This window comes from Cucurbita pepo, chromosome 7, assembly GCF_057944985.1.
Source record: "Cucurbita pepo subsp. pepo isolate OVF chromosome 7, ASM5794498v1, whole genome shotgun sequence".
NCBI lineage: Eukaryota > Viridiplantae > Streptophyta > Magnoliopsida > Cucurbitales > Cucurbitaceae > Cucurbita > Cucurbita pepo.
Genome location: NC_141804.1, coordinates 11,217,077 through 11,232,885, shown reverse-complemented (window position 1 = coordinate 11,232,885; position 15,809 = coordinate 11,217,077). Strand labels below are relative to the sequence as shown.

The window sequence follows — 15,809 nt, the reverse complement described above, 5'->3', positions numbered from 1 at the left end:
AGTTCTAAACCAGCAAGCTCCCATAAACAAAATGTACACAACTATTTTACACTCTCTTCATAAGAACAATCCTAATCCATGACACAAATGGCTACCCAGTTCATGATTCAAGGCAAGCAGATTTAAGTACATGAATCAACAAACTTCAGTAATCGTATAGCAGATCGGGAGCTTCGATATTAGCTTTCGATATAAACTACAAGAAGCTAAGCCTTGTAACTGGAAAAAATCTGTGACATATGGTATCGAAAACTTTATAATATGACTCATATCTTAGATAAATGATACTAAAGTTTGAAGTTGTAATCACGAAGAAAGCTATAAGCTCAAGATTGGATTCACTTCTATCGTTGTATTAGTTATGTGCCTCGATGAAGCGTTCATACCGTTCGGGTTTCTACTCTAACCATGTTGGTTAATGGTTCACTCAACTCATGTTAGGAAGGCCTTGAACAAAATATTATAAATTTTCAACTAAAGCTACAAAAGGAATAGTTCTTATTAGTGACAGTACGACATCATGGAAAAACTGTCTACAAACCTGGCCTTTTCGTTCGACTGTCAAACCAGTTAGACGGAGCCTCGGGTGGAAAACAAAATGGTTCATCCTCCTCGTCGCTACGAATGGGCTCTTTGCGCTTTTTCGTGAAAGATTCTGGATTCTGACCCCTCCAATCTGAGCTCCACATATTCGAGCAGGAACCAAATGGATCGAACGAAGTTCTGTTAGGGAAAAAAGTGAACTCTTTAGTTGCGTAAATGGGTCGATCGTGGAACTTGTTCCGCTCATGGGAACTGCTTGAACCAATGTCTCCGGTTTCAGAAGCCCAAGGCTTCCCAGTACTCACACATGGCTGGGAAGGTACTCCCAACCTTAAAGATAAATCACATTCTGTGTCTGTGATAACTTCTGATGGGAATCTGCTCATAGCATTTCCAGTTTTACGAGCGCAAAGACTAAGCTCAGCAGGCTCTGCACTCGACATGACCGGTCTACCCAAAAATATCGTCTGTTGGTTGGCATCTACAGAACACCGGGAGCCTACGTTCGGCTCTTCAGTTCGAAAACGGATTCCATAATACAATGGATAAACAGATCCCAGGTCAGTCATCGAATAGTTGTAATTGTGAACATTCTCAATCAAGAAAGCAGGGTTACTTGGAATGGTAGGGCTGTTATGCTCAGAACCAAACATACTCGAGTTCATAGCTGTGGCTCGTGGAAAACTCAACTGGTTGCTCGGGCGTAACAACGACGTCGGTAGGGGTCTTTCATCACTGGCTTTGTCCAATGTGGTAGCAAGAGTAGATGGTTCTTGTGTTCTTGGAGTAAGATATGTCCTGGGATTCGTATGGCGTTGGCTTCGAGAAGCTCGTACTGGAACGCAGCCGAGGTTTAGTGCAGCTGAATACCACAGAGAAGAAGCAAAACAAATGACAAACAACAAACCAAACCATTTGAGAGCAGAGTTTAATGATTAGATCCAAGAACTTGAAATGAAACCATTTTGGTTTATACCTTCAACACAGGGAGGCAAAAGCTCACCAGTTTCACTGCGTTCATCTCTTCGAATTATGGTATTAACAGCATCATTCAAACGCTCCCAAACTGTCTCAAGATTCATGTACTCAACCTAAGCAAAATTAAATGGACGAAATCCAAAGCTTGAAACAAGAACAAGATCCAAATTGGAGCAAAACCCAGAAGAGAAAAAGGGGGAAATACCTCAGAATTAGCTTTAGAATACATGATTTCTTCAGCTTTCAAAACCACAATCGGCAATTTCTCTTGCCATTCCTTGTTCTTTTTAGTAGCAGGGCTATGATTCTCATTGACAACTCTGATCAAACACATGGTGTGCAATTCACCAAAATGCACAAAAAGAACAAGAACAAGAAAAACACAATCAAATCGAAGAGAATCGGCCAAGTTTAAAACGACCCAGAACCTGAAAATTTGCTGAATAATGGAACCTCTCATCGGCTGATGTCTATCACTATGCCAAGCTCGCCGCACGCACTCATACGGTCTCGGGCCTGGCCGCGGCATCTCAGCCAGTCGGAAGCACAAAATCTTCGACGAAACGAGGAAAAATCAACCAAAAAAAACGATTCGAAACCCTTAAGAACCCGAAAATCGTTCGTAGTGGAGATGGGGTTGGATGATTTCACATTTACTCACTCGTTTAATCCTCCATTTTCGTTCCCCAATCAGCAATGGGACAGTTTTTGATGGGTTCTCCGCATTCTTTGTCTTCTTCAATAATTCAAGATAGTTTACCCTCAAAGTTTGATGTTCAATTCAATCTACTTGTTTTTGTGTATAAGGAGTGTCACCTATTGGGGAAAATAAAGTGGAGGGGGTGGGGGTGGGCTTCAAAAAGTGCCTGTAAAACCTCCCTGCCACAACATTTCAGCTATTAGCACATCGATTACCTTGCGCCATGGGCCACCACCGCCCAAAACAGCGACAACCCTCAAAGGGGTTCTTGAATCTATCTTCAAATTTCAAAAACAACCCATTTCTACCTCAAATTCGCCTCGATTTCTTCTGGGTCTTGGCTGATTTTCCTCCATTTTCAGCCATTTCAAAGATTAACCAAAGGTTTTTTGAGAGAAGTTTTGGGGTTTGGGGTTCGGGGTTTGGAATTGTGAGAGTGGTGCAGTGGCTAATGACACAGCCCTGACATTGCATGCCAACACCCACTCTCTCATGTCTCATTTGATGTCCCCACTTTGAAAAAGGCATCACAACGAGAGACCTTCAAAATCCCTTTCCTTTTTTCTTCATAGCTTTGCTTTCATTTTGGCCATTTTTCTTCTTATTTCCTTCATCTTTTTCCCTCCATTTTCATGACAAGTCTATATCTACAGGGAGCTCAAACTGCCCAAGTGGTATACTCATCTTCTCTCTGTGTTGGTTGTCTGTCGCCTTTGCCTTTTCTTTTTATTCAACTTCAGAGCTTGAAAGGAAGAATGTTTGCTATTTGGCTTTGGATGGTTAAGAATGAGACGTTTGTGTTTAGATATGCACAAGATTTCGTTTCAAAATGTTTCCAAAATGTTAGAAGTAAAAATAAAAGGAAATTTATAACGTGTCAATTCACGTGCTATGAAGAGGTAGTGTCATGGAAATCGAGAAATTATTCGAGGAAGTTATCATAATCTGACTTACACTTGGATCCATAAAAAAGAAATTGCTAAAATATTTTGAATGTGTATTGAGCAAGTTATTAAAAAAGGTGCAAAATTTTAAATATATGCTACCGTCCTCAAAATCTCAAAAGAAGTTGGAATCCCATTTTAACGGAGGATTCTTGTGGTTCCGAAGAATCCAGCTACAGACTTTCCCACTTTCCGCCCGACCAGAAGAGGCTTCCCCTCTTTTCCGCCCGCCTCTTTGGTCTTAAGAATGCTGGTTTTGAGAATGAGTGATTGTCCTTTTCCAACCCTTACTCTCCAACCGGATAGCAGACAGCTAATGCGTTCCACTGATTGAACAGGGTTCTATGGTCAGTCCTACGGGGTGGAGATGATGGGGTCGGTCCGTGGACTTTCCTTCTTTTTACTACATTTCGGTCAAAAGATCGAAAGAAAATAGTGCATCAAGCTATTCACAATAATTGAATAGATTTTTCTAAGGAAATGAGTTTCCTTTTCTATTTTTTACCATATCTAAGAATGGAGAGATTCAAACCTTGATTTATGAAGGAGATTAGGAATACTTCAACTTCTAAATGACTAAGGTATGAGATTTGGGCGTGAGACAATATTCATCGAACCAAATATATATATGCCAACAATTTCAACCCGCATGTTCAATTTAAGCTTGCACCAATAATACGTGTTTAGTTTTTAACGTTAAACTATATTCATGTTGAATATTGTTATACTAAGTTAATACTAAGTTACAATCAACACGTATAGCAGCGCATATTATTATTGATGAAATTATCCATCTTTTTCAATAAAAAAACACGTTCTAAAACAAAATTCTCGAGTATCCCCATTGGCTATTTCACTATTTTTTCAAGGGATACTAATGATGAATTTTAAAAAGTTCCTACATCGATGTAATTTCACTAATTAAAAAACAAAATCAGCATGAAAATGAAGGGATGTTGTGTATCATGTAAATGTACCACAAAATGTACAAATGGTGGTGGTCAATTGGCCAGTGGCAATAGACGCTGAGAAAAATTAACAGATTTGTTATCTACCCATACCTTTTCTCATAAAAGACTAGACGAACACAAAAGGTTTTTTTTTTTTGTAAACAAAAAAAAAATTAAAAAATTAACCAAGGCGAAATGAAGAACTTCATTTCACGACAGTCCGCCCACAGTCGATACAACAAAATTCATCTGTCTCTATCTCGGATTTCTTCAATTGTCTGTAGCCCTCATCCCCTTCAACCTTGTGTCTGATCGTTTTCTTTTTTAGCCTACAACACTGTACGTACTTGTACTTACTTGTCATCTCTGAGTCTTCGTGGACAAGAACCAACTGCACAACGCCACGACTTGCTATGATGTCGCCATATACGACAAGCTCTAGCATGCTTGATTCAAGTATCCTACATCTACATTACCTAATTTGGCAATTCACCTTTGCTCTAATCACAAACATCTCCTATACTCAGCGTCACCTATGAGGTTGATCGGGACCAGCAGCCGAAGCAGTGCTCGACCCAGCACCGTTTTCAACTGGAGGAGAAGTTCCCCATTTACCTTCCGACTCTGATGGCTCGAGTACATGGACACCGCCGTCTGACAGTCCCAATGCAAACTGGTTGGGTTCAGATGGATGTGCCGCAATAACCAGGGGATGTACCCTCAAGCTGCTCATAAATGAACACAATGGAATATATAAGAAAAAGTTGAGCCATCCAGGACTACTAAGCTGTGCATGGTAAACATCTGAGAAAGTTGATTCCTAAACTAAATAAACACACCTTGGACTAGAAGTCAAGTACGCGTTCGGATTTATTCGACATCTTAATCGAAGAGTTGATGCCGTAAGAACACCTACGCTTCCGTCTTCAAAGCTGACATAGATCGACTGACTATCACACGAATACGTTGCATGGGTGATTGGACCACTGGCTTCTCGTGGGAACCACTGTTGAAGGAAGTTAGTTGCAAAAATGAACGTCTTTTAGAAACGAAGATACAAATTACAAACTACTACAAAAAACAATGAGCATGTGCATTCTCTTGATACTTGAATATAATGAATGTTCTTGCATACTATACCTGCTTAAGGCATTCCAATTTCGGAGCTTCATATATAGCTATCTGAGTTTCGTGAATGGCCAACAAATGTGTCTGGTCTCCGTGGAACTGAACGCGGGTATCTGCAAGAGGAGCAGCAGTTCGACTGCTCGGTATCTGCAAGAATTTGCTAACCTGTTTCTCCCATCCATCAGTGCTCCAGACGCACAGCTACAAAAATAATAACAATACAGCTCAATTACTCCTAACGCACAAATTATATAAAACCAACAAAAATTCTAACTAAATAAGAGAGCGGGAGCAAGAGAGAGATGCGGTAGATAACGATATAATGATGCATTCACTCCTATAGTACATACTGACATGCTTAAATTACGTTTCTGTCCAACAGGGTGCACTTGTTTTCTTCTATTTAAGGGGGCACAACAGATCCACTAAAAAATAAAATGTATGGAAGGGTGTCTTCCAGATCAAAGCAGATCTATGATCCCAGACTCATGATATCAAGGTTAAGCCAGAGAAAAAATGCAGCACGTGACTATACGACAAAACAAACACGAGTGTGCATGAAAAAGCAAATAAAAATATAAAAAAGGGAGTGACGTAAAAATTTTACAAAAAAAAAAAAAAATTGAAGTGCAATTAATCATAGGACTTCTACGCTCAGTTCTGTAATAACGCTTTCTCAGAAGTTCCCCATACAGAAACTAAAAGCTAGGAACACAGTTCAAACCTGAGAGTCAGCTCCTGAAGACACAAGCACATTGAGATGATTCGAGAAGGCAAGCCCAGTTATTCTTTTATGGTGACCTTTTAATTTGGTTTTCACCTGCAATATGGAAGCTAACAATGATCAAACACCCGAACTCCAATTTCAGCTAAGCTATACTTGCAAACTAGAAAATCAATCTAACGAAGTTTGACCTCGTCAACTCGAACATTGTAGATTTGAATAGAAGAGTCCTCCATGCCTATAGCAATAATATTGTTATCCTGGGGATGGAAGGCCAAAAACGTTGCTGCTGGTGGTGGGGGCATGAATGTTGTCATTGTCTGCATGGAGAAACACATTTAAGCATAGGAATGCATGAAAAATGTAATTCATAAAACTCGGTGCATAGTTCAATATTTCCCACATCTCCACTAATTAGGATTAATTTTTTTTTTTAATTCTGGTCAAAGTAGTGACCGTGCGAGACCAGTAGACAACGCGAGATTGTTAGAACTGTTGGGATATCCAACAATCGTCTCCTCAATTTATTACTTGAAATATTTGGCACTTCATCCCAAAATAAGATGTAAGTAGGAACATATTGCTTTTGTGATTAAGCAAGCCAATCATGGTTAAAATACCAACAACTTCCGATATAAATAGCATTCAAACAACCCAGTTCCAACCATATACAACCCCCCAGAGGCAGGGAGACTGGCAGGTTATGAATATGATATAACAAACTACCTTAAACGTCATCATATTGAATAGCGATATTTTTCCCCCCGAGGCAGACATGACATAAGAGTCATTCTTTGAAAGTGCAAAGCATGGGACAGCATCTTCTGGATTTGTATCACTTATATCATTAGTCATCAATATTCCACTCGTAGGTTGCCATAACTGTGGTGCTATGCTAGCTGTGGCCTGCACACAACAATATTTCATAAATAGAGAATTTCTAGGAATCTATCATAATATTACCCTTATCTCACATGATCAAAAAATCCTATACCTTTCCTGTCGCATTTCGGTCATTTCTCTGCCATCTCCATAACTTATGCACAGCATTAGATGCTAACGCCAATATTGCTAGGCCCGAATTTGTGTAAATTAATCTAGAAATCTGAAATAACTATCAATGTATCACAATATGATTGTAAATTAAGATAAACGCACTTGACAAAAGTTATATACCATTGAAAGATTATTATTATCATTATATTGTTCATTAAATGCAGCACAACTGATTCGACTCTAAAAGGGAAAACTAAAAGCTTTCTGAGCAATCATATTAAAAGATATGATATTCAAGGAAAAACTGAGATCATAAAAAACCAAAAGGTGTTGTCCAATAGAAAGCTTAATCTGGTGCAATACTATTATAAGAGATCAGCAGAAAGTACTATTTCATGGCATCTTATGCAACGTGTATTCTAACAAAAGATATGACCCATACAATATAAGAAACCTTCCAATAACGCTTTCATACGAATCCAAAAGGAATAAGTATAGTGTCAGGTTAGAATAACTTAAGTTCCACACATTTTTTCCCTGATACATAATTCCATGCTATTTACGACAAAGAAAAAATCTGGGAGAATAACATAACTGGAAGCATCCCTCACTTATATTTTCTATGAACAGGAAATGAAACTTTTCATCGAAAAAATGAAAAAAAGACTAATACTCAAAAGATACGAACACCACAAGAGACTGAATAGAAACAAAAAGTAAACAAACAGATTGTAGAGGAGAAATAAACAAACAAAAAATTAAGCACTAAATCGGCCTCCTCACTTAGACTGACTGCTGTTAACAAACTAATTTCATATATTGAATGAACAAGCTTCCTAAGTCAAGACTCATGAACCAGCAAGTTCTGTATGAGCACAGCTGAGGAGATGAAATGGGGAGACCAAAAAACTTTACAAATATACCCAAATGTGAAGAATAAATTATTCAAATTTTCCTTCAGTAACTCCCTGGAGAATCTAATGAAATCCTTAAGGATTTTTCACTAGACATAAGCTGAAGATTTACTATCAATTAGAAAAAACAGGACTGGGAACTGATAAATATTATATTATTATACAAATATTTAATAATTAAAAAAGTTTGACCAAAGAAATAAAACTTCTGAGCAAAACCCATACCTTTGCAGCAGTTAGATTGTCATGAAGCCTCAAGGAACGACATTGAGTTGGTTCGTTAACTTCTGTAAGTTTCCAGATCCTAGATTTATCCGCTGATTCATCCGCAATTCTTGGTTTTATATCAGCCAAACTTCGATTATCGTTGTTCTGAAGTTGTCAATAATAGAAAGGGTAAGTCACTGAATATCACTGCTTATGAATGTCAAGCATGTATATAATCCAATATCCAATATTGAATCCATAAGAAATATCATTTGTCGACAAAAATTATGAACAAGAGTAATGCCAACGATATGGAGTCTGTTAAGCAAGATCATCCACCATTAAGACAATGACACTTACAATTCCAACCATGGCTGCAACTGGGGCAGTCCGGTCTCCAATGCTCATACCAACAGTCACAGCAGTAGGGATCATTGAACCTATTGTCGGAGCCTGACGGAAAATTATCGAATAAAATCACAGCAAGAGAAAAGACAAAGTAAACAAAGCATACAGAATATTTGAAATATTATACCTTCACAACAGGAGCAGAAGAAACCCTAGAAGCAGCTGCATCAAATGTACGATTTTCAACTGTTCGGAGCATCCTAATTCCCTCTGCATTGGCTAGAATCTTGATACCATTATCATTAGTTGAAACAGCCAATAGATTCCCATCCTTATTAAATCTTATACAAGGGGAAGCCTGCAGATTTAGGAAATTAAAATAATAAGGTTATATAAGTATATTATCAAGATCGGTGGGAAAATGATACTCAAATCATGACTAACCGGCAATCCACCATCTGCATCAATACTTGTTAAAAGATTTACACTATCCATATCCCAGAATTTAACCGAGAAATCATCACCGGCAGCCAAGAAACGGTTTTTGGTGGTATCAAATTGGACAACACCCACCGATCGCTTGCCAAGACCATGATATGTACGCTTTACAGCTCCTTCACTTTCATTCCACTCAACCAAGTGTGATTCTCCTTCCTTATTTGTCCCACAAGAAAACAACCTATAGGTTGAGAATAAAAATTGACGGATATTTTAGAATAAGTACCAACTGAAACTCTGGAAGGATAACATTGTAGTATTTAGAATAGAAAATGTTCACAGTAGTAAATATTAACATATTAACCTCGTTCCATCAGCACTATATGACATTGTAGTAGATGAGTGGCCCGGTGCATCATAGTCAACTCTTGAACCCACGTTATCATATAACCATGCCTTTATTTTTCCGTCGGTTGCTGTTGAGAAGATAAACTACAAAGCAAAGAAGCTAAGAATAAGAAACCACAATATTAAAATATTCCTACACCCCTGATATACTCCAAAAATGCTCATTCCATAGGAAGGTACAGAAAAAAGTTCCTAGTAAATGTGAGGCTCTTCCCTCTTGGTGGGTTTCAACTCGTGGGTCTAAAGGCACATGCAAGCATCCACAGAAGGCCATCTCCTCTTATTTTGCTACAATTTCTAAATTTTTCAAATTATAGATTGGGGATGTTTAATTCCTCTTTTTGGGAGGATAAATGGTTAGGAGAGTCCCCATTCTGTCTTCTATTCCCTATCTTCTTTGAAATCTACTTTTGGTTTTTGTTATACCTGCATTTAGATAAGGATGCCTCTTACAATTCATCTTTAATTCCTATTTTACCAGGGTTTTTCTTATGAGCGGATTCTAGGGATGTCTATTTGTGGAATTCCTATCCCTCAAGTCTCTTCCAGCTCTTTCTTTACCATCTTGTTGGCTCTCTCATTCAAAACCATTGTTGTTTTCTTTGTTGTGGAAGGTGATAGCCCAAAAGAAGGTCAACTTCTTTGCTCAGCAAGTCAGGCAGGAGAAGATTAACATCATCAACTCTACTTGAAAGGCTTCCTCCAAGCAGATGGAGCTACAATGGTGGATTCTTGGAAAATGTAGCTAAGAAAGTTTGAATCTTGTCCTTTAGAGACATAACTTAGATACCTTGATATGGAGCTCGTTTCTAGAGATCATTGGAGTTTCCTTGACTCATAATAATTTGCGTTGCTTGATGGTGGAAATCTTGTTCCATTCTCCATATCAGAGATAGGAGATGCTTTGGGGATGACTACCTTTCTGGCTATTTTGTGGAACTTTTCAACCGTGGGGATGTCTTAATGGAAGTTTGGTCTTTGACTGAATACAACACCTCCATTTGGGTGTCAGTAACCCAAAAAGACTAGTACACATCCTTTGTATTCTGAATTGTTAGAACCTTTTTTCGCAGTGGTTTTGGCCCTTCATTTCTTTATTTTCTAAATTTTTTTAGCATAGTTGGTATCTTTATTTATTTTATATTTTTTAATTACCTAGTCATATATCCTTCCATTTTCTCCATGAAATTTGGTTTTTCATAAAAAGAAAACAGAAATCCTAATAATGTTCCGTTGCACAAAAAATTCCATAAAATGAACATAATGGGCTTCATATTACCTGAATGTTCTCCTTGTGATGAGGACATATAGAATACACTGGTGCATCATGACCCTCAAAAGTAAACTGCTTAACTCCAGTGACTGTATCCCACACCTGCAAAATATGAAAAAAGTAGTAAGAAACATCAAACTTGTACGTGGACATCATCTAAAAGTCACTTAGGAACAAACCTTAATAACCCTATCCTCCCCGCAGGTAACCAAGCTTAGCTGCTTGTTTGGATATGAAAAGGCAAGATCATTGACACTGCCAACATGAGCCTCGATCTGTATTTTGAAATGAAGGCGAGAAACAAAAAAAAAAGTCAATCACCTAATCTAAACAAAATTAGTATTGAGCAGTTCGAATTGGAAACTATGATTATATGGAGGTAATAAGACGAAATTGATCGAGATTTCCCCCCAACACAAACCTCTAAGTGGTTTCTTAAATCATCGCCAGCCTGATAGGAATATATATGCACGATGGACTTTGAATATGCAACGCCTGAATGTTGAAAAGCAATCCAAACTAGTCAATTTCCAATTCTCGTAAAAAAATAATTCTCAAATGAAACAACTTATCAAGAGTCAACATTAGACGGAAAAAAAAACAAAAAAAAAAAAAAAAAAAAAAAAAAAAAAGCAAAAAAACAGACTGAACTCACCAAAAACTGTTCCATCAGGGCTCCACATAACACGATTGATTGATGCAGTATAATCACCGGCCAAAGATGCCTATAAGTGAACCAAAGAGTTAAATACCTCAAAATTGAATCCTCACCTATCAATCTAACACTTGATGTTTCATGGGAGCCCAATGAAACAGAAACCAAACCTGTAGAGGCACTGAACATGCTGAAAGATCCCAGACTTTAAAATTTCTAATAGCAATCCTTTCACGGCCACCAACCTCCCAGATCATGACGTCACCCACATTTGTTCCAACTGAATTTCAAAATAAATGGAAAGAAATGTGAGATGTGCACTCTTATCCAGCACCAAGCCAGGTAAAGTTAACAACATAATAACAAAAGAATGTTGATATTGCTTCTAAATTAAATTGGGGCGTACCAAGAAGTATAGTTTGTTGCTGTGGATGGAAATCCATACTCTTGACAACTGAACCTTGACTCAAGTTCGTAACAACATTCTTAGGCAAGTCATCAGAGGAGTAGGAACTCTGTCCATGACCCTGGTTGGCATATCCAACAGGAAGAATATTTACCGATAAATTATTGACCTGCACAAAACCATCAATGAGGAAATTAGGAGGAAACTTACAGAAGGTATTTTCACCGTGAATGGCAGGTGTCCTTGGCATATCAAGAAATGATTATTTAAGAAAATAAGAAACTGAGCTCTCATTGAGAAAAAAAAATTGAAAGAATACAAGGGCATTTAAAAAATGAAGCCCACGGAAAGAACCCGACTAAAGAAAACGGCTTCAATCAGGTAAAATAAGACCCTGCAGTACACACACACAAAAGAAAAAAGGAAAAAACAAAAACAACAGTAACAACTTAGAAACTGACACCAAAAGGGAAACATAGAACCTGACAGAGAACCCGGCGTAACTGTAAATTTTCTCAATCCCTCTAAAGATTCTATTATTCTTCTCACCCTACAAATCCCTACCCACCATATAAATCTTCACTTCTCACAAGAAAGCAGATGGAGAAGAAACTTTTTGAGCAACTCTCTACAACCTATGTGTCCAGTAAGCTGAAAGGCAAATACATGAAAAAGAGACCAAATGGAGGGAGAAAAATCGCACCCCCAAAGCAAGTGATCGAGTCTTTCTCCACCTTCCAACAAAGCATGCGACAAAATGGCCCAAAAAAGCAAAGACAACTTTCTCGAAAATCTATCAAAAGTATTAACCCTTTTGTGTATAACCTACCAAACGAAGAATTGAACTTCATTGGAGCTTTCACCTTTCACAGACACAAAAAAAACTGACAATAACTGAAAAGGATTTAGCAACCATTGAAAGAGCAAGTTACAAGAAAAAACCCCACTAGGGTCTGGAGTCCAAAAGTGAAACTTACTCATCCAAAAATCGAGCTGCTATCTGTGCGCCTATGCAGCTAAGTAAATTGAAAATGATCTTGATGCAAGGGGATTCTGTCTCTCATAAGCAATTTTGCCAACCTTGCTACATATTCTATTGCTTAATTTTTTAAGAATCATTTGAGGTGAGATTTCGGGATTTTCTTTTTATTTTTCTGGTTCTTTTTTTTTTTTTTTTTTTTTTTTTGTTCTTACAGGAGATAAGTGCTAAGACTTTCAATTAAAATGTATAACGTGAAGGCTGAAAGGCAATGTTCTGGAATGCATAAAATACAGGGAAAAAGAGAGTAAAAGAAATAAAAAAGAAAGTAGAAGCAGTTAAGCAGTACCTCTTCAGATAATCCAAATGGTCTTGCTCGTTTCAACACATGTTCAGAATCAGCTGTTTGATAGTCCATAGTTGGGTTATTGGTAGGAGGAGTTCTGGGACGCTTTAAAATAGCTGCTAACAAAATTAATCAGAAATCACAGGGTGAGATTAGATCAGAAGGAAAAAAAACACAAGAGTACATAGAGGTGGACAATAAAGAAACTTGACTAGCATTGCACGCTATTATTTTGTCATCTTCACCCATCACAACAAGAAGGGTTGAACAGTGATCAATTTAAATAATATAAAAAAATTACACGCTATTATTTTGTTATACTTTTCTTCACCTTGTTAGTTCAACTTATAAATTATGCCATGGACGAAGATAAAAGACTAAATGTGTTCATCACATACATATGCAGCATAATTAATGCAAGCATGTAAATGCTTATACCCTCACCCTTAGAGGAAAAAGGAAGAAGAAGATTCACATCCTACCCGCATTATTAGCTGCATTGAGACCAATAGGCCCGGCAGAAGCTGATGGGTGAGGCACAGAGGACGGATTTCCCATCCATCCAGCTAAAGAAGTAGGAAGAGCAGCTGGTGTAGGCTGAAATGGCTACACGCACACAAAGTAGACCAGCATTCAAACTCCAGAGGATAAAAAACAATCAAATATCTTGACAAATCATAAAACAAAACAATCTCCTTCTAAACTTACACCATGTGCACCCAAGGGAGGAAAGGCTGCAGCCTTCGGAACAGACCCCATTAAGGGATTAGTCACAGGAGATGGAGCCCTGGCACCATTAGGTTGTCCACAACTATGGTCTACAAATAAGGTTTTGATGTCAGGGTTTGGCCTCGGATTCTTACAGAGCTGGTGCTGCCAATTTAAACTGCATCCTCAATTTGGAAAAAAAGAATGTAGAAAATTCAGGTTTTAAAAATTAATGCAATAATCCACCCATAAAATAGCGAGAGAAAAAAAAACAGAATTAGTCAATAGACCTCTGATTAATTAGAGTACGCAATCTTGAGTTCTTCAAGGTTGGAAATTGAAGCTTATCACGAAAAAGTGGATTAGCTTCAATCAATTTTTTCAATTCAGCAAGCATTATGCCCCTAGCAGACTTAGTGTCTCCATATTTTGATAACTGCTCATTATCTCTGTGCAAAATAACACGTTTCATGAGATCGCCTAACATTGCTACAGAAAAACATAAATTTAAATTCAGGAACAAAAGGTCCACGGTATCTGAGCAGCTACATTTTTTGAAAACAAGTAACCCGTACCTGAAGTTATCCAAAGTCAATAACTGTGTAATCTCCTTGAAAAGGTCTTCATTAAATGCCGCAAACACTTTCAAATCCTTAACTAAAATATCCACAGCTTTCGCTCTATCCGGCCTACAATTTTATTCTATCCTTAGTAAAGTTGACGTGAAGAAAGCAAATTGTCAAATGAAAAAGCATAGCAGCAGAAATCAAATTCATAGAATTTATCTTTTACTTGTCTAAAGCTTCAAGGTACTTCTGCTTCCGAATTTCAAAAAAAATCTTCATGGAGTATCTATTATCATCAACCTTCGTGAAACCAGATAGATACTTCTCCACCTCTTCCCACTCGCCATTCGTAACCATATCCTCAAAATATCTCATGTTGAAGAAAAACCCCGACTCTTGCTCCAACCTCCACCAAAACAAAAACAAAAATCAGCATCACCACCCAAATTACAACAGACATGCGAAAACAAAACGACAAGAAAATTCAAAGAAAACTAAACATACTTATGAACTGTCTCCTTGAATTTCTCCTCGTCCAGAAACTGAAGTATGAGAAACACGAGCTCTCTGCTAAGCGAAGACATATTTATGTCTTCAATTTTAAGAACAAGCCTCTGAACGATCTAACCAAGCAGATCAACAACATTAACAACATCAAAACGCACAAAAACACAGAAAATTACAATTTCCAAGACAAGAAATCCAAAACCGAACGTGCTGAGAAAGTAACGAATTACATATAACAATTTACAGAAATGACCAGATAGCAAATTAACCAATACCTCCGCGAGATAGGCAAGTCAGATCGGAAGTCCTTCAAAGGATGAAGATGAATACGACGAAGACTAAGAAATTTAGAAGAGTTTCAGTGCTTTTTCTCGCTCTAGTTTCTCTCTCAAGCACTTCTGGTGGAAGCTTTTATACACAGAAAGACGAGAGGATTAGGGATTTAGAAGAGAGAGAAATGCGAAGAAACAGAGATCGGACAAATTAAATACCGCGACCGCGCGATCGAGAACGAGATGATAAATAATACTGTGATAAGTAATCTCACTTATCATTATCATTTGATAAGTACATGATAAGTCAGTTGAATTATCTTGTCTTAAAGCTTCGGCTGCTTTTGCGGGATTTTCTAACTTAACCCACTACCCACTAAAATTACAAAAATAACCTTCTTGTTTCCCTCTTTTTTCAAGACCAGCCATTTATCTATTTTGTAAGAGAGAGAATGAGAAATAAAATAAAATAATATTTGACTCAACAACTACGTCCCGACATAGATCGGTCTCCTTAGTATAGGTTGGCTTATATGGATCGACCCGTCTTGACCTACCGAAATCTTTCTTAATTTTTTGGATTTCGAACAATCTTTGCACGGGTCAACTTAAGTTTAGGAGTCGGACTCCTCCTCTCAGACGTTGAGCTCCTCCTTTTAGTGCATTTTTGTGCGTCGTTGACTATGGTTAGCTTGTGTTTATCTTGTTTCACTACATTGAGTACGAGGGATTTGGGTCCCGAGTGGTTACCACATTTTCTTTCATGGATTTTTCGTATGACACAGCTAGTCTCGTTAGAGGTAAGACATTTGAGAAAAA

General features: G+C 37.8%; 2 protein-coding genes across 7 annotated transcripts; both read right to left on the bottom strand.

The window, feature by feature from the left end:
- Positions 1-435: 435 nt before the first annotated feature.
- Positions 436-2,814, bottom strand: LOC111798713 (uncharacterized). Of its 5 annotated transcripts, none has more exons than XM_087125533.1 (4): positions 1,727-2,814; positions 1,520-1,634; positions 1,199-1,405; positions 436-1,054 (listed from the first exon to the last, which is right to left on the bottom strand). In XM_087125533.1, exons 1-4 carry the CDS (start codon positions 2,048-2,050, stop codon positions 534-536), a joined length of 1,167 nt encoding a protein of 388 aa, XP_086981659.1. In that variant the 5' UTR covers positions 2,051-2,814; the 3' UTR covers positions 436-533. The 5 variants fall into 5 exon arrangements, with proteins under 5 accessions (XP_086981659.1, XP_086981657.1, XP_023537794.1 ...); XM_087125531.1 differs by having other exon boundaries at positions 436-1,405; positions 1,727-2,400; positions 2,530-2,796; XM_023682026.2 differs by having other exon boundaries at positions 436-1,405; positions 1,727-1,841; positions 1,950-2,786.
- Positions 2,815-4,105: 1,291 nt separating this feature from the next.
- LOC111798543 (topless-related protein 4) lies at positions 4,106-15,168 on the bottom strand. Of its 2 annotated transcripts, none has more exons than XM_023681767.2 (26): positions 14,994-15,168; positions 14,716-14,834; positions 14,438-14,617; positions 14,221-14,334; positions 13,936-14,094; positions 13,646-13,823; positions 13,420-13,543; positions 12,941-13,056; positions 11,613-11,781; positions 11,377-11,486; positions 11,207-11,276; positions 10,973-11,046; positions 10,731-10,826; positions 10,558-10,653; positions 9,235-9,362; positions 8,877-9,111; positions 8,620-8,790; positions 8,445-8,537; positions 8,103-8,249; positions 6,962-7,072; positions 6,694-6,873; positions 6,159-6,287; positions 5,968-6,063; positions 5,256-5,444; positions 4,955-5,121; positions 4,106-4,840 (listed from the first exon to the last, which is right to left on the bottom strand). In XM_023681767.2, exons 2-26 carry the CDS (start codon positions 14,793-14,795, stop codon positions 4,645-4,647), a joined length of 3,408 nt encoding a protein of 1,135 aa, XP_023537535.1. In that variant the 5' UTR covers positions 14,796-14,834; positions 14,994-15,168; the 3' UTR covers positions 4,106-4,644. The 2 variants fall into 2 exon arrangements, with proteins under 2 accessions (XP_023537535.1, XP_023537536.1); XM_023681768.2 differs by having other exon boundaries at positions 12,941-13,053; positions 14,994-15,167.
- Positions 15,169-15,809: the final 641 nt, after the last annotated feature.

What these genes read in the sequence shown, in the direction of transcription:
- LOC111798713 (XM_087125531.1), bottom strand. Translation starts at nt 2,050, where the DNA reads ATGCCGCGGCCAGGCCCGAGACCGTATGAGTGCGTGCGGCGAGCTTGG. An exon ending in ATTCTAAAGCTAATTCTGAG is followed by an intron (nt 1,635 to 1,726) that starts GTATTTCCCCCT and finishes AATTTTGCTTAG; the next exon opens with GTTGAGTACATGAATCTTGA. An exon ending in TTTGCCTCCCTGTGTTGAAG is followed by an intron (nt 1,406 to 1,519) that starts GTATAAACCAAA and finishes TGTGGTATTCAG; the next exon opens with CTGCACTAAACCTCGGCTGC.
- LOC111798543 (XM_023681767.2), bottom strand. Translation starts at nt 14,795, where the DNA reads ATGTCTTCGCTTAGCAGAGAGCTCGTGTTTCTCATACTTCAGTTTCTG. An exon ending in CGTACTCTAATTAATCAGAG is followed by an intron (nt 13,824 to 13,935) that starts GTCTATTGACTA and finishes TTGAGGATGCAG; the next exon opens with TTTAAATTGGCAGCACCAGC. An exon ending in TTGCAGCCATGGTTGGAATT is followed by an intron (nt 8,250 to 8,444) that starts GTAAGTGTCATT and finishes TGACAACTTCAG; the next exon opens with AACAACGATAATCGAAGTTT.